Genomic DNA, 20,925 nt, shown 5'->3' with positions numbered 1-20,925 from the left:
AGAGGGACCCTTTTGTTACCTCCTCCTCCAAAACAGTAATTAAAAAACTCTGCTACTCATAGTTTGCTCATAGTTTGGATCTGAGCGCTTGCAAAGGTTGCTTCAAGATGTGTTAAAGCTTGGCAAGGCTCATCAACATCCCAGAGCTGATGAAGTAGTTGGGTGACCTCTGTTTGGTGGCTTTGGGGCAGATGACCTCTTGCATTAGCAGACTATCGAGGTGTGGGGAAGACAGCCTCTCTGGAAGCTGCCCACAGTTCAGGCTCCTCAGAAAGAAGGGCTGAAGCTACCCGCCGTCTTTTGCTGGGTGACAGTGTTTGTACGATGAAGTGCCAGGGTGAAAACGCCTCTGGAGATGCAGTCTCTTGCTGGCAAGGTTGGTGTGGGCAGCAGTGCCCAGAGGAGGACCATGTCCGATCTGTGACTGCTGTGGTGTGTGGGGAGCTGAGGAGGACGTGGCTGCTTGTCTCTGAATTGGGCCCAAAATGAGCAAGAGCTCAAAAAATGAGCAGCGAGAGAGAACAGGTCTACCCAGTCCCAGTGCCTGTAGGGCAGGGCAACCCAAGGCAGGAATATGTAGGGTGATTTTTCTGTTTTCTGGCTAAAAGGGAGCTTAGTCATGTTTCGCTAGTGCAGCTCTGGTGATCACTGGTGGTATGAGGGGGTACACAAGGCCAGTGCTGGTGTGGAGGATGGCTGGGTGCTCCCGGTCTCGTCCAGCAGCCGTTGCCTCTGCAGGCCGGGCCCGGCCTTGGCCCCGCTTCCTTAAGGGTGACCCCTAAAGATTAAACATCTTTAATCTTAGGAGAAGCTCTGGCTTTTGAGGGGCTGGTGGCAGTAGAGCTGCAGTTACAGCAGGTGCGAGATGGGCCCTCTTGGCCTGACAGCCATGAGGTGGGTGCTGCCATTGCTCGGTCATGGAACAAAGCCCAGCCTGGCAGCCATGAGCACGAGGCCTGTGGTCAGCCGCCCTCCTCAGGCCATCCCAGCTGATTTGGGGGCCATCCAGGCACCCTTAGGGATGTGGCTGGCACAGAGGTGATGGGGACCAGGTGCCATTGGGGACACAGCTGCTGCAGGGGTGACGGGGCGGCCCTGACGAGGGGCCATTGCCTAGTGCTGCCTGCATGCAGGGGGTTTGGCCCACAACCCTTGTCATGGCACAGTGACAGCCTGAATTTCTTTTATATTTTATACTCATTCACTGCAGCTGCGTTCTCAGCTACCCTGTGGTGCCATTCTGGGTGCCCCTTTGCGCCATGGTGTTTAGAGGCCCGGTGCCATTTTGTGAAGGGCTGAGGCAAGCACTTGACTGTCTTTCTGTAGGGTCTTTTCGTAGCCCTTCACACCAGTGTGGCGATGCTAAACGTGTTTTCATGGCTGCAGCTGTGCCACTGCCACAGAAAGCATACATACGCTTGGGGTGTGCTCTTCCCCCCAAAAAGCTGCCTCTCCCCCTACTCCTGCCTCTCTGATTCCCCGCTCCATGGCAGCCTGGGCAGAGCCAGCAAATGCACCAGCATCGCCTCACCCTCGTTACAGTTGGGTTTCTTTCTTTTTTCCCCTCTTTTTTTTTTTTTTTTTTTTCCTTCCTTTTTTTTCCCTGTGTACACATCATGTGCGTGTATGTGAAGGTTGTATTCTCGAAAACAAGTTTATTCATTGATGATGTAATAGTGATTGTACTTTTCTTTTGGTTAATAAATTGTCTGCTCAGCTTACTTTGTATGCCAGCCAAAATTAGTCATACCAGTTCTTGGAAAGGATATGAAGAAACTAGTAATTGAAATCATAATCATTTGATCATGAGAACTATTTGGAAAATAATATTTTAACCAAAAACATGTCTGATCTCCAAGTCAGGGTTTTTTTAAAACTGCTGTTAAATAGATTTCTGTAGTGTAGAAATTGTGTAGTCACTGGTGATGGTATTCATCCTAAAAGGGGACTTCATCCAGAAATTGCTGAGACTGTCTGCAGACAGGCTGAAATTTATATATATGTATTATTTTTTTTCCATGCTGACATTTAATAATCGCCATGTAATAGCTATAAAATGCATAGCAACTACAGCTTTTTTATTTCAAGTGGCTGGTGTAATGAAATTGGGTGAAGCCATCCATTGAAATTGTACTTTGTAGTACCCAACGCTTGTTTACAAAGTATTGACGTTTGTCATAAACAGAGATTTAAAACGTCACTGTTATTGTTTGTTGTTCGGTGGAAGTTCTTATGCTGTGCAATGATAAAGGAAAAGATTTTTATTACAGGTTTGCTTAGCATATAAGCATGCGGTTCATTTCTGACCAAATATTTGTTATTGCACTAAATGTAATGAAGGTGCCTGCTAATAAAATGATTTTGTGTTATGTAAGAGAGACTAGAATATCAGATCTGCTTTTTTACTAGAGATACTTCAGGTTTTGTATTGTGTGTAACTTATCACAATAAAGCTTTTTTTTTTTTTTTTCCTATTGAGCAGTATTTTATTTCCTGAGGAATGTGTTCAGTGGGAAGAAAAAAAACACAGAGAGAGAATCAATCGTGCTTTTCTCTTTGTTTAATAACTCAAAGAATTTCTCTACCCTTTGCAAATACTTGTGTTTATTTGAGAGAAAAATTGGTTTCTGGTTTATCTATTTCAAGAACCTGTAACCTTATTTAGTGCTAGAAATATATGGTGTGAAAGGTGTGGTGGTGCAGCCAGCTCTCATTACAACATAAATTATTTCTGCTGTTTTAACTAAAAAATCTGGAATGTATCTGGCTGGATATGTGTGTATGTTTGTTTGTTTATTTTTTGGAGGCTTTCTCGAGCCTCTGCTCACTGGAGTCAGCTATAAAACATTCTGCTTATTCATCATGACTGAGAGGAGTTGATTGTTTCCTGGAAGGATAAAATCCAGCAATTAGAGCTATTTAATTCGAGTATACATTCTGGAGGCTAAACTAAGTTTAAGTGCTTTTCTTAGAATGTATGTTTAAGAAGGGAAAAAAAATTACAGTTCTGATCTTGAAAAAGGTTTTAAGAAACATGAGAATGTGCAAGTTTCTTTTGGTGGGAAGCACATAACATTTATGTAGTATTTCTTTTGGGATTACATCACAGTTTTATTTAATTTTTAGGACAAAAGTTAAATTCAATATTTGTGTATAAGCCAAGGGAAAATGTACCATAAACACAGGAATTTTTTGGTGAGTCAGAGTTCCAAGAATCTGAGATTTACTTAGTCCATTTATTTCAGGACTAGCTATAACCATTAGTCATTCAGCCATGAATTTTTACATTTGCAGCTAATTGCACCTAAAAAACAAACTTTCCCTCAAGGCTTTGGGTTTTACAGAATGTGATTTGGCAACCTGCATTTCAAATGCCTTTTAGGATCATTGCTCCAGTCCCAGAAATTGTCTTTAGATCATGTGTATTTGCTTTGAGTAAACAACTAATATTTCCATTTAAGGGGCAGGAGGAATAATTCAAGTACTAGCTATTCTGTATTATGAAAAAATTAATCTGCCAACAGCAAGACAGGCTTTTCCAGTAGCCTGTGGGGGGGTGGCATTACGGATTTATCAGTCATCATGGCGGCCCACATGACGTGTCCTATTCTCATTTGACCACTTCTTGCAGGATGAAGTTATTGCTGTTTCAGAGAAAGTCACTGTGAAGCTTGAGGACTTGGCAAAATGGGCACAGTCCGATTTCTCCAAGTGGAAGTGTGGTTTCCGGGCTGAGCCAGTCAAGCCAATGGATGTCGGGAAGAATGGGCAGAAGGAGGCCTTGATGAGATACAGACAATCCACGCTCAACAGCGGCTTGAACTTCAAAGATATCCTGAAGGAAAAGGCTGACCTTGGTGAGTATCCCTTACTTTCTGCCATGGGGAGGGGCCCGTGGGTGAGTGTCTTTCGAAGACAGATGAGCCTGATCCTGCCAAGCCATCGCCAGTTCCCAAGGTATGTCTGTGCTCCAGGCGGAGGTGTGGTGATAAGATACCCAAGTGGGATCAGGGATGGTGGTGGTGAGTTCACTGCAGGCTCCTTCGAGAGTAGCATGGGGTAACTCTGTGATACCTGTCTGCTCCATAGACGTGTCCTGGAGCAGTAAGGCTCAAATCCTGAAGGTATGCGCACGAAAAATTGTCAAGGGCTCTCCCTGGGGCTCAGCAGTCCAGGGAATCAGGTCAGAGCTGTGCATCATGGGGAGAGGAGCCTGACACATCTTCCTGAGGCCTCCTCTGACAGGCAGGGCAGAGTAAAGGCCTTTCACTTCTCACGTCCCATCTTCAGAAGCGCAGCATTGTCACCTGCTCCTTGTGCTTGTTCTGTCTCCCTGAGGTTGGCTTTTTGTCTTGTTCAGTAGGAAGATGTCCCTTCCATAGCCTTCTGTAGCATTTCCTTGTGAGCTTTATGTTACTATACAGCAGGGGTCCTCAAACTACAGCCCACGGGCCGGATACAGCCCCCCAGGGTCCTCAATCCGGCCCCCGGTATTTACAGAACCCCCCGCGGGGGGTTGGGGGTGGGGAAACCAAGCAGCCGCAGATGGCTGCCTGCCACTTCATCTGCACGCCAGCCCCCTGGTTAAAAAGTTTGAGGACCCCTGCTATACAGCATAGGCCTCAGTGGGGTCCCCACTGTTCTTTCCAGATAGACCTGTACTTTCTTTCCCTGTCTGTTTTTAGGGAGAGAAGTGGTAGCTCTGCTACTTTGGATGGTTGCAGATAGACTTGCAGCTCTGGGGCTGCTTTGATGCGCAGACACTCAAACCTCTAAAGTCTGGGACGGGGGGACAAGGTCCAAGGGAGATAGGTCTCCTCTTGGTAATGCACCTGTTTGTGGTATTAGGACCTTGGATGCATAATAGCTGCCAGAGACAGTGCTTTGAAGTACATCCCAGGGACGTTTCTCTATTGTACCAAGCTTTTAACAAATGTTCCAAGCTAGAAGAGCATCAAGTTTAGGCCATAATGGGAGGAAAGGTGAAAAATTAAAAGCTAAGGCTGATGCATGTGAGGAAGTGCTTTTGTACCGATATGAACAGGTGATGCGGGGCCAAGTTCAGTGTTACAATGGCACAACTGTGTTGGCATTGAAGCCATGTTACTCTAAGCTGAAGATCTGTCTTGGAGGATTTATCTTTTGCGTCTCAGTTTTCTGATATTATCAAATGGTGAAATGATTTTGTCAATCTTGCATTTTACCATTAGACATGTAGGTTGGAAGACTGAAGTACAATTTGAAGTTGATCTTATTTTTCATTACATCTCCAGGAAGAAAAATAATCCATGGAATTCTTTCTATTTTTCTTTTCCTTTGCTTTGCTGTGTGGTTTCTTCTGGTTCATAATTATATACAGTAATTTTCTCTGCTGTTGCCCTGGCATCTTCTTTACGCACTACATTTATTTGCATTTGTTTGTTGTGTCAGAAGAATCTTAATGTTTTTCAGACAGAACTTTTGTGTGTTAATGTTTTCTTGTTTTTGTTTTTAACAAACAAAAAAACCCTTGTGGTAAGTTATGAAATTGCTATTATCTACCCTAGGAGCCAAAGAAAATTATCTTTAAGCCTAAAGCTTATAGTTGCATGTTAAGCCTTTGAAAGTAGGGGTTATACTGAAAACGCTTCTGGAATGCAGACTATATGGTATAATTTTGATAACCCACATTCTGATGTTGCTCATTTTCAGCTGGTGGCTCTGGCTTTATTGTTGAGTCTTTTTTTTCAGTAGAAATGTATTTTGACTAATGGTTGATCATGATTGCATTTTTCTTCGTTATGACTGGTTGGTGGGAGTGAAATCAAAGGTTCAAGAAGACGTATAGCTGATTAGGTACATTGATACAGGCAACTGATCTAGCCTGTTAAAGGCAATTGAAGAAATTTCTTAAATCTAGTACTAAGATGATTTTTTTTACTATTTGAAAGACCCAAGAATTTAAGCATATTTTGCTTCTTGGATCTGAGAAAAAATTCAGAAAAATGTTGATCTTTATTGCTTGTGAAGCAGCCCTCTTTGGTTGTGTCCTGTAGGCAACCTATGAGCTCTGGTGTTTGGCTTAACCGTGGGGTGGAGGTTTAGCACCCACCAGATGAAGGTTTACGTCTCTCATTCTGAGTGGTTGGTCAAGGTTGACATTGTGGTCTGAGAATTGACATCTCCCTAGCTGTAGGTAAAGGCAGTAGGATAACATGCTATGTCCAAGGCACAGGGATTTGAGCTGCTGATGTATCTTTTCTGCTGTCAGAACGGCGGGTTTACTGCCTGTTACAATGTGTGCCCACAGACCTTTTCCAGTACTCAACATCTTGCCAACAGAGCAACGCTCAGCTGCAGTGATCAAAGATTAATAGCAATAACTTCTGCAGTAGGTCTCCAGCACAACGGGATGGGGTACTTTTTATCTTAAAATAGGGCTGTAAACTGTGAGGGAGTGTGGTGCACTGTTGTGCAAAGGTCTCTGCTGAGAGCATCAGCACAGCTGTATTAGCAAGGCTAATCAGCTCAAATGGAGAGGTGGTCTCCTGCATATCCACCGCTGTGCTCGGTGCTTCACCCGTGGGGATGTTTCACAGAGGGCTTCCCCACCGGGCAGAGTTGAGTGGCTGTGGTGGGGCACAGCGCTTTGAACAGAACTTGAATCTGAAGGAACAAATCCATTCTTGTGCTACTCTGGCAGGCCATGGATGAGTCTGTAGCAATGGCCACATTGTAGGCAAGGAAGTTGCTGAACCAGGTGTTGAAAAGACCTAGATGAACAAGGTGGTCTCCTGGACCTGTTTTCTCCTATGAAACAGTGTATTTCCTTTACAGAAAAATCCTATAAAAGTGTGTAGATTCTGAAAGTTTTTCTACTAGATGTTTTTAAACTAAGCTGTAGAAGGTAATAGGAAATTATATCATTACCAAAAAGCTCAAAAAAACTTTACAGAAGAAACAAAATCAGTTTTCACACAGTATCTAGGAGTGGTGAAGAGTGAAATAACCCGGATGAAATGAAAACATGGCTGATACAGAACCACAGAAGTGGCACTGCACAAACATACTTAATTAAACACGCTGCTAGGAGCAGGGCAGCTTTAAACAATAACCAGGCAAAGTGGAGCCTTGAGTGAGCACCGTATACCCTGTGCCATACACTCTGTGGCACTTGCTTAACCAAAACTAAGGCAACACCTAATTAATCCACAACACGGAGAAACCATGCACCTATAATTGAAAGTTGACCCTAATTCAGATTTGGTAGTTCTGTATTCTTTTTTGTTCCCTCTTTTTTTCTCCTCTCTCTTATTCTTTCCCTCTTTTCTTCCCTTTTCCTCCTCCTGTCTCTTTTTTCTTCTTTCATCTTTGCCTTTCTTTTGTGCAGAAACAGGCGTTTTTTCCTGTAAAATGCCATTGTTTTTATCACTAGTGAATTATGCAGAAATTTTCCTTAGGACTGTATTAAATAAAAGATCTAGCAATGGCATTTTTTTGTGTGAGATTTCAGCCTGAAAAATGATTTTTAAGAATTATTTCTTTCTGCCTGTCGAGATATTTATGTTATACATTCTGTCCCTTTCTACAAATATGTCAATATTGAATGCTGGCAGTTTATGTCTTAAGACTATTTATAGCTTTCTGAATATTTGTTTCAAATGTTGAGAAAAATAAAGAATAACAACAATGCAGCATATAAAAATAGAGTTGCTCAGGAATGTATTATTCATAATGAACATGAGAACCTGTTTTTCCAGAAGAATTGGTCTGATTAAATCATTCACTACTAAGGCCGCTAGTTATTTATTTTTGTCTTTAGAATTATTTAGGGGATTTTTCTTTGTAATAAATGGACTTCTGTACCCATATTTGGTAAAGCAGTGGGAAGTCACCAAATGAGGAATTATTTCATTTTACAAAATTTTTAGCAACTAAGCAATGTAAACACTATTGGTTAAATATGGCGAAGTTGCATATTTGTATTCCTTGGGCTATAGTTCGAAAGAAATTCAAATTATTTTAGATAACACTGCTTCTTACAGACTTCCTTTAAGTGAAGTATGAAAGCTGCAGTGTAAGCTTTATTGGCCTATAAATATGTCATTATAGTTGGACTACATTTATATGCTTTGGATTGTTGTTTAAGCCAAGAAAATATGTCTCTACAGGTTGACTTTTTATTGAAACCCTTTGAGGCATACAACAGAATGTATTTTAGGCCAAGGTTATTAAAACAGCATTTTCATTTTTGCAGCAGACTCATTGTCAATTATGCTGCCACAAACTGTCTGTGGATAGGCAGTTATGAATGGTTTCATCTCTAAATGTGTCTTTAGAAAAAGAAATAAAAGATAGAGGAGTCAGAGCTGAAATTGAGAGAAGAGACTGGGGGGAAAATGACTGGATTTAGTGCTCACCGGCTCTGTTGGTTTGGGTTAGGCTGAGCTGCAGCACTGCCTGGGTTTAGCTGAGGAACAAATGGCCGCTGTGCTTATGTCAGGCCAGGAAGGTGGGAGCCACTGCTGCCCTGGCCAGGCAATCTGCATCCCTCTGGCTCATGAGCCTGTTGTGGCAGAGGTCTAGGTTTGGTCCCCAGACTGTCATTGCCACTCTTTTTACCCATCCTTTATGAGTCTTTATCATGCCAAAATGTATGGCTGAGGTTGCTGCGTGGTGGGCGCTCCCATTCCTGCACTGGCAGCGTTAGTAACGGGGATGAGCAAGTTCTGGTGCTTACTGAAGGTTTTCTGCAGTTACTGCTTGCTTGTTTGGGACCAGTGAGGGAGAACCGAAAGAAAATTTAGCACTCAGTCCTGTCCTGCCTTTTATTCCCCCTAGGCACGCATTTGGGAGTGTAAAATCTAGATCTTTGTTCTCTCTGCAATCCAGGAAAATCAAGTACTGCTTCTAGTTGAGGTTTATATTTTAGCAATCACCCTTTTGTAGTCCATAGGTGGTTTTCCAGCAGTTGTTTCCTACTTTGCTCTCTTGAACCCTCCAGTGAAGCATGTGGGGCAGGGGCTGGATGCTGCAGGACTGGCTCACCCTCTCATTTCCTTCTCTTCTTTTACCAGTCTCATAATTTGTGTAGCTTCATGCAGGAGATCACAGCTCTTCATCGGATCTTGTGTTCTTATAAAAATTGGCCAAGCCACGCCAGATTGCAGTGGGTTTGGAAGGAAAGGCAGAGTGGGGATGAGCTATCTTGCAGGACAGTGTCGATCCCTCAGTGCCCAGGCAACCACAGTGCCCCTCATGGCCCTTCTGATTTCACTTAACCAGTGGTCTTGCAACAGGCGTGATTTCTCCAGATGAAGATTATCAATTCGTAATGTAGTCAAACTGTAATATTAACGAAACTGATAATCTGCAGCTGTAGCATGCTCAGACACTTGTGGTGACTTCTAAACTCACGCCGACTCTCCTTTTTCATTGTTTGTCACGTGCTTCTGAGTTCAGGCTCGCCTGGCTTAACTTGATGCAATAATTTTCTGACCAACTAATTGTTAGCTATTCAGAGTGCAGCTACTTCGGATACTTTGTGCTTAAGTCATGCCTCTTAACTCTCTTCCCCTCCCCTTCTTCTCTCCTTGTCTGTGCTCTTTGCCTCTTCCTTGTGCCTTCCTGTCCCCTAGCTGAATGCCATTTTGATCTTGATAAAACTCCTATAAGTGTCCCATTATCGCATTTTCCTCTCTCTGCTCTTGTGCACCGTATGTTGATTTTTGAATTGTGGGTCAGAGTGACCTCTCCAACTCATTGTAACCAGCCCAATTGATACAGCTCTTTTGCCATAGATGAGGCTATTACATGACTTGTCTGTTGTGCTCTGTGGAGCCTGAATGGAGGAGGATGGCTCCCTTGGGGAAAAAGGACTGTGGCTTGGCATTTTCTTCTGTGTTTGTGCAGCTCCTAGCAATGCCAGCACTGCTGCAGCAGAGCGAGAGCACCAACAGGCTGCAGAGCGGCACTGTTGGGATTGATGTTCAGAGAGGCCATGGAGCAGGAAGGCTTCCTTTGGTTGTACATCTTGGGTTCAATTGCCACTTATCTTTAGTGTTAACATGTTTGGGATTGGAGATAACCAGAGGTGCTGAGCAGACAGACAATTTCATCTTGCCTTGCATGAAGAAGGCAAGGTAAATGTTTATTTTATTCTTTGTTAACCAATTGGTTTAAGATAACTAATATTTGTTGACTCAGTTGCTGGCTGCCTTTTAAATGCTGAAAGGTGATGCTGTTGTTAGGTGTGGTGTACCCCCAATAAACCTGTGATAATGATACATTTTCTTGGAGGTGACCTTATCTCCAGTAGTGTTTTGGGGCTCTTCTTCCTCACTTGCCCCTCTCTCTTGAACTACAGCTGCTGTCCTCTGCACCTTCCCCAGCTTCCCTGGGAGGAGGTTGGCCGGGTCTTCGGGAGGTTGTCTGTAGCCACCTGATCCTTCCGGAGGCCACGTGTTTGCCCGAGCAATGCTGGGGTGATTTAAGTGCTGTTAATTTCTTCTTTTCTCTGGGGACAGCCTACTTCATTACAGAGGAAGTGTATGGGGGTGACAAAAACATCTTAATATGCAGCACTGGCTATGGAAGCCTTTTATTCACCACTAGATTGTGTTGAGCCTCATCTATTTGTGGCTCTTGAAAGGAGTTTTAACACCAACATCTCAAACTTCAAGCATGCCTTATCAAAGAGAGAAAATTTGGATTTCTTCTCAGACTTTGGCCTGCCTTTGAGCTCTTACAGAAGGGGGTGGTAGTGTTGCCCCAGGAATTGAGGAGGTGGGTATTTTGTTCTTTGAAATGCAGAATATCTGCTGAGAAATGTAAACAAAACCCCACATAACTTCTCTCTAGGTAGCCCCTAAATCACAGTGCCTGTTCCCCACCCCCACCAGTTCTTGCAGCAGGAGCAAGCTAACATGATTATCAGAATTGTGCTGATAGCAGTTGTCACTGTGTCAGCATTTTCAATTATGTATTGGTATGACAGGGCACTTTGTCGTTGGTGTGGAGCACAGCCATTTGCAATTGCAGTTCTGGTCTATTCAGAAACATCAGGGAAGGAATCACTGCTGCAAAACAAGAGGAGGAAGAGTTAAATTTTACTGCCTTGTGAAGCTAGAGGGAACTGCCCCCTGTTCCCCTAAAGCCAAAGATGCAGCAGTTTGCACCATCAATAAGAGTTTTGTTGCAGCTTCTGGTTGGAACAGGAGTAACCTACATAATTACAACATAAGTAGATAAAAAGTAAGGACCATTCACAGACAGTGTCAAAGCAGCCAGCGTGGGACAGTATCCCTTTAAAAATGTTTGACAGCTTTTTTTATTTTTGTCTGTTTTTAGCACCGAGATTGACCTTGCCAGGCTGTGTAATAACCCACATGTGTCTGCTCTCCAGGATTTTTTCCCTTCTAGTCACTGTTGGATCTTGCATTTAATTCTTACTGACCATGAGGTTTTGTTCCAGTAACTGGAAACGTGTGCCTCCTGGTGCAGCGCTGCTGTGCTCCAAATCTGACTTTATCTCAATGTTTGCCTTTTTTTTTTAACTTTTGGGTTTAGAGGGTGCTGTTTTCCTCCCCAGCCTTCTCTCTAGCTTCCGTTCCTGCCCATATTGTTTCTGGGTCCCAGGGGGAACCCAGTTTGGGACATCTATTGTTTTGTATCCCTATGCTTCCCTTGCCCAGTGCCGTGGAGGGAGGTGATCAGCAGTCTCCTCTGTGTGCCATGGTTCCTGGTTAGAGCTGTTGGTCCCTCATAGATCACTGACGCCTTTTTCCTGCATTGTATCCTTTCCACGCAGCCAGCCAAAAATTGGCTGAGCACCGAGATCTGTGAACTAACCACGTATATAACGTGATATAGTTGGGTGGACCCTGAGGACGTCCTCTTTTTCCTGCCTGGCTGCTTTCCTGTGCTGTAATTCTGCGCTGCTGGAGCCCACGACTTGGAGTCCCACGGTCATCTTTGACTCTGAGCACTCCGCTAATCAAGTTGAAGCTGTCTTCATACCAGCTAATGAATCATTCTCGCTTGTAACCTGTGCTGCTGTGCTGAGGTGCTCAGGCTCCTCTTTGAGTGCTGTTGACACCATGGCCAGATCTGGATGTCAGTTCCCTTCTGGGGGGGGGGGGGGGAAAACCAGACCCAACTTATTCACCACCTCCCTTCCAAGTTGCCCTTCCGTGTTGCTCTTCGTTACTTCCATGCCCAGAAAGGCAACTTGCCTTTTGTTTACAGGTGCACTGTGACGTGCCTGGCCTGTCATCATCTGTCTTCCTAAATGCCTTAGTCTGGTTCTGACTGCCATGTTGCGGAAAGGCTAGTGCTTGTTCTCTTGAGATGCAATATTCATCTTCCCCATCTTGTGCCCTGGAAGTTTGTCAGAGAAGGCATCCTTTGTATATCTCAAATTGAAGGAGGAGAGTTGCTTTTTCTCCCCCTTCTCCTCCTTTCACAAAATCATTTGCAAGGACACAGGCACACAGGAGCAAAAGCTGGGCTACCCTGCAGGCTGCATGGGGCCGTAATGCCAGAGAATGGCCATGTCAGCATTTACGGGTACCTCAGCCACAGGAGGTGATGGGACCTCAGCTTGCCAAGGTGGAGCTTTGCCTGGGCAGGCAAGGGAAGGTGGGAGATGGGTAGGCTAGAAAGAAAAAGAACATGTTGGGCAAGAGTGTGGGAAGGGGCTTGGCTTCAGTGGCCAAGTGGGCAGTAGCAAACCTGCTTTCCCAATGTGGGCAGCCTGGGCATCTCCCACAGCATTGCGTGTCACCTTTGCGAGCACTGAGAGGAGCTGTATGGGTACACAGGAGAAGATTGTGGTTCTGGCATCCTTTCCATCATTAAACTGAGTTTTAAGACCCTCAGTATCAATATCCTGACTTCTTAATCTCTTTTGGTTAATTTGGTTCAAGCTTGTCTTTGCTGGCTTCGTTACCCTTGAGCGATAAGAGCATTGATAGATGAGGCTGTTTGGGAAGGGAAGGGTTAAACCTAGTGTAGGTATAAATTGAAGTGCAGTTTGTGGGAGTGGGTGATAGAGAAAGTGTATATTTAAAAAATGTAACAGCATGATTGGTAACTTACTGGGTAGGTTTTGTATTGGAGAACATTGTGGCATAACCTTTATTTACTTCATTTAGTAAAATCTGTACCATGTAAAATAAGTTCCTCCTTAATTTTACTGCTAATAATAATTTGCTTGTAAAAATGAATCCTCAGCACTGTAAACCTTCACCTTGGGTCTCTCATGCTCTGTTACACTGTGAAGGACAAATAGTTAATGCCATAAAGAAGCTTTTGTTAGTGATAGATAATGTGTATTATTTTAGTAGAAGTATATTTTAGCAGCTTGTGAAAAATCAAGGTGAATTTTTACATCTGTGCACTGCTGTATAATTGATATATGTAGAAGCTGAAATTCAAAATAAGCTTCTGGAAGAGCACACATTTGATTTTCCTAAACATTTAAATATATGTATCACACCCTCGTTTTAAGATGCCGGTTAATGACTTTATGAGCATGTTGGCAGCCAGAGCATTACATGTGGTTTGAGAAATGTGTCTGGATATGCTTGGTAAGCAGTATTGTTCTGACAGTGTACTAAAGGCCATCTTCAATTTGACTGTGCTCTACTCTGTTATGCTGTGAAAGAAAAAGATAATTCAGCAGAGCATTGTGCTGTCGGCTGGAGACGCCACACTTCAGAATACAAATATTACTAAGGATAAATGAATCATTAAAAGAACAGTAGCATAAAATATCTGATGAATGAACTCCAGGAGTCTCTGCTGGAATAAATTTAGCATTCACGGACAGTACCATACTATGTGAAATAATAGTATCAGTTCTACATTCAGATGCCAAAAACATTTATGGACCCAGAATAATTGTGAATTACAAGGCTATAAATACGTAGAGGGGATTTGGTGATATCATAATAAACCATGAGAAATTTGCTAGGCTGGTTTCTAATGTTACCAGAACCTTGAGATATATTTACAACCTTGTTCACACTCCTGCAGTTGTAGGGGGCAATTCTCCTCTCACAACACGTTCGTCATTCCCATTAGTGCCAAGGGGAGTTACACATGTGTGTCATGAGTGGAATAGATCGCCATGTGTTGTACAATTCAAGGATCCTATAACAAATTGAAAATCTAATTTAAGAAAAAGGTGGGAAACGTTCCCTCTCGTCCTCCTCCACGTTCCCCCATGTCTTGTTTTGTGCCTGTGAACAAGTCTAGTGAAGGGAAAATAGGTAAAGGATGACAAGGTAGTTGCTGTGTTCCGGAACATCTTATCCACAGCTGCATCATTTTTTTCACTTTTTATTACTGAGAATCAAAACAACGAAAGCCCAGATGTTCTGGTCCCAGGTTTCTTTAAAGTGCAGGCTAATGCATTTTAAAAACGTGTCGTAAATACCCAGGGAAGGCTGGGACTGTCAGCCTGTCCACTGAAAGGAGGCTTCGCTGTTGTGATACCAGATCCATGCCTGATAAGAACAGTTAATTAGGAACCAGGGGTGAACCTGATGTGATATTCAAGAGCATGTTCAGCTTTCAGCATGTCCCACGTCACCTGTTTGTAATTAAGCTTGGTGTCCCCTGCCTTCCCGAATTGGGGGGTGACAGTCTCTGCAGGTACTTAGTGTCGGTTCACACATCTCAATATTAGATGGCTTACAGCCCCGGTGCTGCAGGACCTCTTCTGCTCCTAGCATCTTCCCCCAGCCAGCTGTATGGTGTTACTGGCCTCATCCTTCTTTTAAGTCATCGGCAAAATATGCATGTTCAGTGTGGTGCAGAGCAAGTCTGCTCAGTAATTCCACATTCCTTGGTGTTGCAGGAGGTCTCTCGACTAGCCAAGCTGCAGTCTTTCTGCTCATCCTTCTCATAGGTTTACAATCCTGGCTGTACATGCAGGTCTTCCTGGGCATTTGTGGTACTCAACAGTGGGAAGGGTCTGTGGCTTGGTTGACATCCCTCTATGTGGTCCCTATTTTACTTCTTGTGGCTTGGTAGACTAACCCCTGATATCAGCAGATGAATCACATCCTTGAGATACATCCTGGACCTTCCATCATTGTCAGCTGATGAAGCAAAGAGAAGATAATTACAGGACCAAAAAAGCAACAGCGGTCATCAGCGAGAGGGGGGTCCTTGACAGCCTTGTAGGTGGCTTGTAGCCTTTAGCATGTGTCAGTGATAGGTCCTCACCCAGCTCTTGAGCCTGGATTTGCTTTGATCACTATCAGTTTATTTCATTGTCTTTCTCTCTTGAATTCATGTATGTTTTTGCAGTGGCAAGGTCATGGGATTATTGATTATTTGCTTTAGTTAATTACTACTGACTTTAACTTGATATTCTTAGCAATATCTGTGTGAGCTCTCGTGGCAAACCCAGTAGACAGGGTGTAATGCAATCTTAATGCATGTTTTTCTCTAATTATTTTAAAACCACAGTCTCCACTTTTCTTTCACACTGACTATTTCCAGATTAAAAGCTTTGTGAGATGAAAATTAAATGATAAGGTACTATAAAAATCTATTTTAAGAATCTCAAATGTTTCAGCTCTATCTTTATTTTTAGTTTTCTTACTCCCTGAATGACCCTTACTTGTGACAGTGTTTGTCACTGTACACTTCTAGTTTTGTTGCACAGAGAAAATCGCTGAAAAAGTCCTTTTACATTTGTGTTTTTCATCCTCTGTTCAGATACATAAAAATGTGGCCCCTTAAGTTCTGTGGTACAGTAAAAAAAAAAAAAAAGAAAAAAGAAAACCCAACCCAAATAATTTTGGCAGTTCAAATGCAGAAACTAAAAATAATTTAATCTGCAGTGTGAACATAGTTTCATATTTATACTAGCATCTGGCCTCAGGAATTGAATACTCCATTCTTTAAATAGCTTCACTCTGGCTCTTGAATGCTTTGTGACTAGAACATTACCCTACAGTCATACACCTTGTTTACATATTTCTGTTAAAAGGCAAAAGAACTTACAGTACTTCAAAACATTGGTACAAGCTCTCTCCTCCCCTCTCGCCTTGGAAAAGAGAAGTTAAAAAGAAAAAAAATGAAAGAGTGGTCTGAAAGTGCATTTTAAATTTAGTTCTCTCAGTTTGCTGCTGGGTACATATTTTACTGTCATTTGTGCAAAAAAACTGGAAAAAAAAATTTCCAAAGAAAATGTGTGCCATTCCAGATGCCCAACAGTAGTCAAACACAAATTCATGTAGACTTTGTTTTCTGTGTTTGTTTTTAATCCAGCAAATGTCTTTGTCTTTAAAAACACTTTGCCTAGAGGCAATGGATCTTTTTTGTTACCACAATAGTAGAAGTAAGAAGTAGGTCCCTGCAAAAGAAAAATATCAGAATAACGTAATAAAAAGGTAAACACTATAAATGGGTGGCTAATGATTAGCTTCTTGCAATCTTTAGGGACAAAGTATCTTTTTATAGTTTTATGATGCTTGCCCAGCCTGACTTCAGGAGGCATTGCATTTTTAGAATCGTATATTTGAAACTTCAGCTAAGCTTTACAAATTTAGTAGATCCCTATTTAGTGTCTGTTGGTGAATGTAAGTCCAGCCCAATATTCTTCCTGCTATTTTTTCATTCACATGTCTTGAGGTGAACCTAGGAGCAGAAGAGAAAATATCCCATTTTTAAACCTTAATCCAGAATCCATTCGTATGAGTCACTGAAACAAAATCATAGTGGTTTGGCTAAAAAAGGCTTCATGTCCAAAGGGAATGTTCCTTAAAATGCTGGCACATTTCCCACAGTGTTTCTTGAATGTGTTTTATATGTTGTCTTTGTGCTATTGTAAAACATCAAAGATTAGATCATGTAGTTTTGTGTGGGGGAGGCTCCTGGTATTTCAGTGGACTGGGCAGCTTGAACCAGGGCAGGGGGCTTGCTCCCTTGAGAGTTGTTCAGCCCCATCAGCTGCCTGCTCCACACCTCCCTTTGGGGGAGCCTTCCAGCTCAGGTAGGGAGAGCTTGAAGAAGCATTTCTTTTTCTTGTGGTAACTGTTCAATGTACCACTGGTGCTCAGTAGCAAACCTTGCAGCAATGTGAGTGGCAGGAAAATCGGCTCCTGTGTGCCTTTGCGAAAAACTTAGAGAGACAGAGAGAGAGTTGTTTTATTTTTCCTACCCAGCTATTATATCCCTCAACAGGAAAAAGCCTCCATCCCACTTGGGTTTTGGGTGGTCAGTGCCATTTTCTGTAGGCTTCAGACTAGCCTGGGATGCATGAGAAGGTCAGTGCCGAGGCCGTACTCTGCCACAACCTCTAGCCTTGATCCGCCTGTGGTGGAGCAAGAGGGAGGTGGTACAAAGCTGGAATGGGAGCAGGGATGAGAATTGTTGGAAATAGCAATAAGGACTGCTTCTCTGCATTGCCACTGGGGGTTTTCAGGGTGTGTGACTCGGGGTTCTTTTGTTGGCCTTCCCTGCAGGGAAGGTTGGTGCTCAGTTTTTGTTTTTTAGACCTGGGCTGTCTGACTGGCATGTAATGAATGTGAATGGTGAAGAGTTTAGCCTTTGGTGATTTCAGATACCATGTGATTCCAAGGCACAAAACATGTGATTTATTGGGTAAAGCCTATTTAATATCTTAAAGGAGTAGAGCAAGAGATCAGATGTGAGCACAGCAGCCTTAAAATATATGCCATGACAACCTATTTAAGAAATTTTAGGTCTATATGAAATACGCAGGAAATGAGGCCAATTTTGTCCCTGCTATTTTGATGGCAGAGTGCACAGGAGAGACAAGGAGAGTGTGGACAGGAATTCATGTGTTTGATAACATGAGCCCAGCATATTTGCACAAATGAAATAGGAGCATTTTTCACCCTCTGCAGCAGAAACTCTCTCAGTAGTTTCTCTACCTCATTGAGAGACTTTTAACTGATCAGACATACCATCAAATCCATATAAAGTTAATATGAAAAGTCATTCCCTGATTCTTAGCCAGTTGTGTACAGTGTCTGCACAAAGCAGTACCTCTTTGCCACCTCTGTTGGCTTGGAGAAGCACAGGGAACTGCCTCCTAACAACAAGAGATGAAGAAAGGCTCTATTCTGTATTAGACCCTTCTTCCTTCATCACCTTGTAGACAAAGTCAGTATAACCATAAGACAAGGTTTACATACTTTTTACCAGGACAATACTTGTTACATGTTGTTTCTAAAACAAGAGACCTTCACAAACAGTGAAGAAAATCAGCAGTTGCCAGAAGGACCTGTAATCGCTTCTGATCATGCTAATGACTGACCATTGTTTTCTGCTGCACAAATGAAGTTTTGTTTGGTTTTCTTCCCAAGAATGGGAGACGACTTAGTGTATGGCTGGTTTTCTTAAATAAGCACTTCACTTTCTACTTTTTAGAAGAACAATGCAATTAAAGTCCTTAATTGAAGACTAAGATTGTGACAAGAGAGCTTGTAAATTTTATTGTCCAGGCTCTGAAAATTTCTTTTTTGAAATTTTCTGTGGCAAATTTCTTAATTACAGTCATGTAACATTTCTTGGGCAGCAGGTATTTTTAGTTGGGCATGCAAATGTTCTGTTGGGTGCGTAGAAACTTAGAAAATACAGTGTGGTTCAGTTGTCTCTTGTTTTTGCAGTGGTTTTGTTACTTGTGCTTCTTACAGTCATAGTACCTCCAGCTGGAGCACAATCTCTCCGGAAACAGAAGTCTTTGTGCCCAGTCCTACAATGTACTGTCACAGGTGATGTAAGGAATGCTCTGAGCTTGATGTGGCTGCCAAGGCACTTCCTCTTCATCACTGAAGGTTATCGAGACATGAGATAATGGGATGGCATTCATAGAAGAACTGAGACTGCAGTTTCCATTTTGTTGCTCCTTTTCCTTCAGAGCATGTCTGTGTGGATTGCTTATAGGACTGAAGTTTTGTCTGTGTTTCCTTGAGAACTTTGCCCCCACTATTCCTGAGAATTTCCTGCTATCTCCATTTCCCAGTCAGTTCGCTAGCCAGCTTGACCAAACCAAAATAGGACGTAAGGCTCCTTGGAGAAGTAGTTACAGCAACAACTTTCTTTGTCCTGTGCATTCCCTGGCACCAGTTCCATGCCATTGACTGCTGACTCTAAAGCTAAGAAGCCCTCTTGTGTGTGACAGCCTGAACACATTTATGCCAGAGTGAATCCTCAGGTTCATTTGGTGCAGGAACCATTTTGATATATCTCTACCTAAGATGCACGGGTGGCATGGTACCAACAACAGAGCTATAGTAAATCCCTGCCATTGCCTCCCCCATTTGCAAACTTGTGGTGATAATGGGTGCCTTATGGGTAATCTCCTCACAGCCATTGCAGCTCCCTTCATGGTCAGAAAATGCAGGTGTTGAACACAACGTAAACAAGAAACAAGAATTACTCATCTAAATGGAAGCAGCTTTTTATATCGGCAATGCAGGGTGGCAGAGTCTAGTGAGAATTACAAAGATGCCATGCTCTTGGAGCAGCCTGTCTTTTCATCCCTTTTTTTTACAGGTTCCTTTGCAGCTCCTTCTCTTATGCCACCTCATCTTTCACTTTGCCCAGAAGGCAAGAGCTTCAGGTACCTATATCTGAACTCATCTATACAACTTCTTGTGAAGATGTGGTGGTGCTAAAACTTCACCCAAAATCTGTCTTCAGAATGGCTTCAAGCTTTCCTTCTGAAACAGTTCAGCTACATGGCTGGCATCAGAAGAAATGCAATTGTACATAGCAGACTTGGTCTTCCTTTCCAGGATCAGAGTGTTGAGGTGGTAGTCACTGTGATAGCACTCTGAAGCTCAGGCCATTCTGCCACAGTGTCTCAAAAAGGATGTCCGGGTGTATTGTTAATGCTGCTGGCTAAGTGTTGTGTAATTCCCATTGAGCTTGGAGACCTGCTGCAGCAGAGGTCGAGTGATGTGTTCTTCCAGTGTCAGGAATCCACAGCAGCAAAGAAGAGCAGCTTCTCCAGTATTGTTCCTGGACTTGGCTGCAAGGTTGGCAGTTTGGGAGAGTGCCTTTTCAATCACTGACTGACAGAGAAAAAGCTTCTTCATCCTATCAAATAGAAAAGTATGCCTTGGCAGGCACAGCGAGGACCTCGCTGTGGCACACACTGGCCTGAGTTAGAAAAGAGAAGTTATTTGCTCTTCTCCTACTGTGACTTTTCTAGATTTTACTCTCTGGATACCACTCCTCCCTGTTTTTTCAAAGCCCTCAAATTGCAGGCTTCAATTGCAGGGGGGCTGTAGCTTCCCCAGACAGCCCATGGGCTGGGAACAAAATTCTTTGTGTCTCTTAGAAATTCCTATCTCGCTTGCATCTAGCATAAATGCACCCTGCAGTTGATTGAGTTGCACATCGTGAACATTGTGGTTACTGTGCAATAAGTAACTATTCTTTTGCATATTCTTTTCTTCCTGGGCATTGTAGGAATTAGTGCATCAGATGAGTACTGACGAGAATGACTAGAGGATAGTGAGGGGTCATTAAACAAACAAACAATCCCACCTTCACTTTATGGAAGGTACCTATAAATCTCATGAGTTTACTTCCTTACAGCTAGTTGACCCAAGGATCTGTGTGAAAGATCAGGCTGTTAGCTTAGGCAAGTTAGATTTCTTTAAGCAGCTGTGAACTAGTTTTATAGTGCTACCAGCCTATTTTGTTTCCAGAAAGTGAAAGTTTGAAGTAGGTCCCGAATCTGGTTTCTCACATGCAAGATCATTTTGCTACCCATGACCTAGAAACCAACAATGAATGTATAAATTACAGGCAAGAAGAAAATTCTGAATTGAGTGTAAGGTGAATGGAAGTTGAATAATTCCCTCAACTTCAACTGGGAAAAGAAGAAAAGATCACTGAATTCTAAAACAGACTTCAATATAGACAAAGAAAATGTTATTTTAGTATAGA

General features: G+C 42.8%; 1 protein-coding gene across 4 annotated transcripts in view; it reads left to right on the top strand.

Annotated features, from left to right (window-relative positions):
• Window positions 1-20,925, top strand: part of ARID5B (AT-rich interaction domain 5B) — a 121,293-nt gene that overhangs the window by 10,371 nt on the left and 89,997 nt on the right. For all 4 annotated transcript variants that reach the window (XM_040606363.1, XM_040606362.1, XM_040606361.1 and 1 more), the window contains one exon: window positions 3,632-3,857. In XM_040606363.1, coding sequence (XP_040462297.1) covers window positions 3,632-3,857 — 226 coding nt within the window. The remainder of the gene's footprint in view (window positions 1-3,631; window positions 3,858-20,925) is intronic.

The sequence above is a fragment of the Falco naumanni genome, chromosome 9 (genome assembly GCF_017639655.2).
Source record: "Falco naumanni isolate bFalNau1 chromosome 9, bFalNau1.pat, whole genome shotgun sequence".
NCBI lineage: Eukaryota > Metazoa > Chordata > Aves > Falconiformes > Falconidae > Falco > Falco naumanni.
This window is presented reverse-complemented; position numbering and strand designations above follow the sequence as displayed.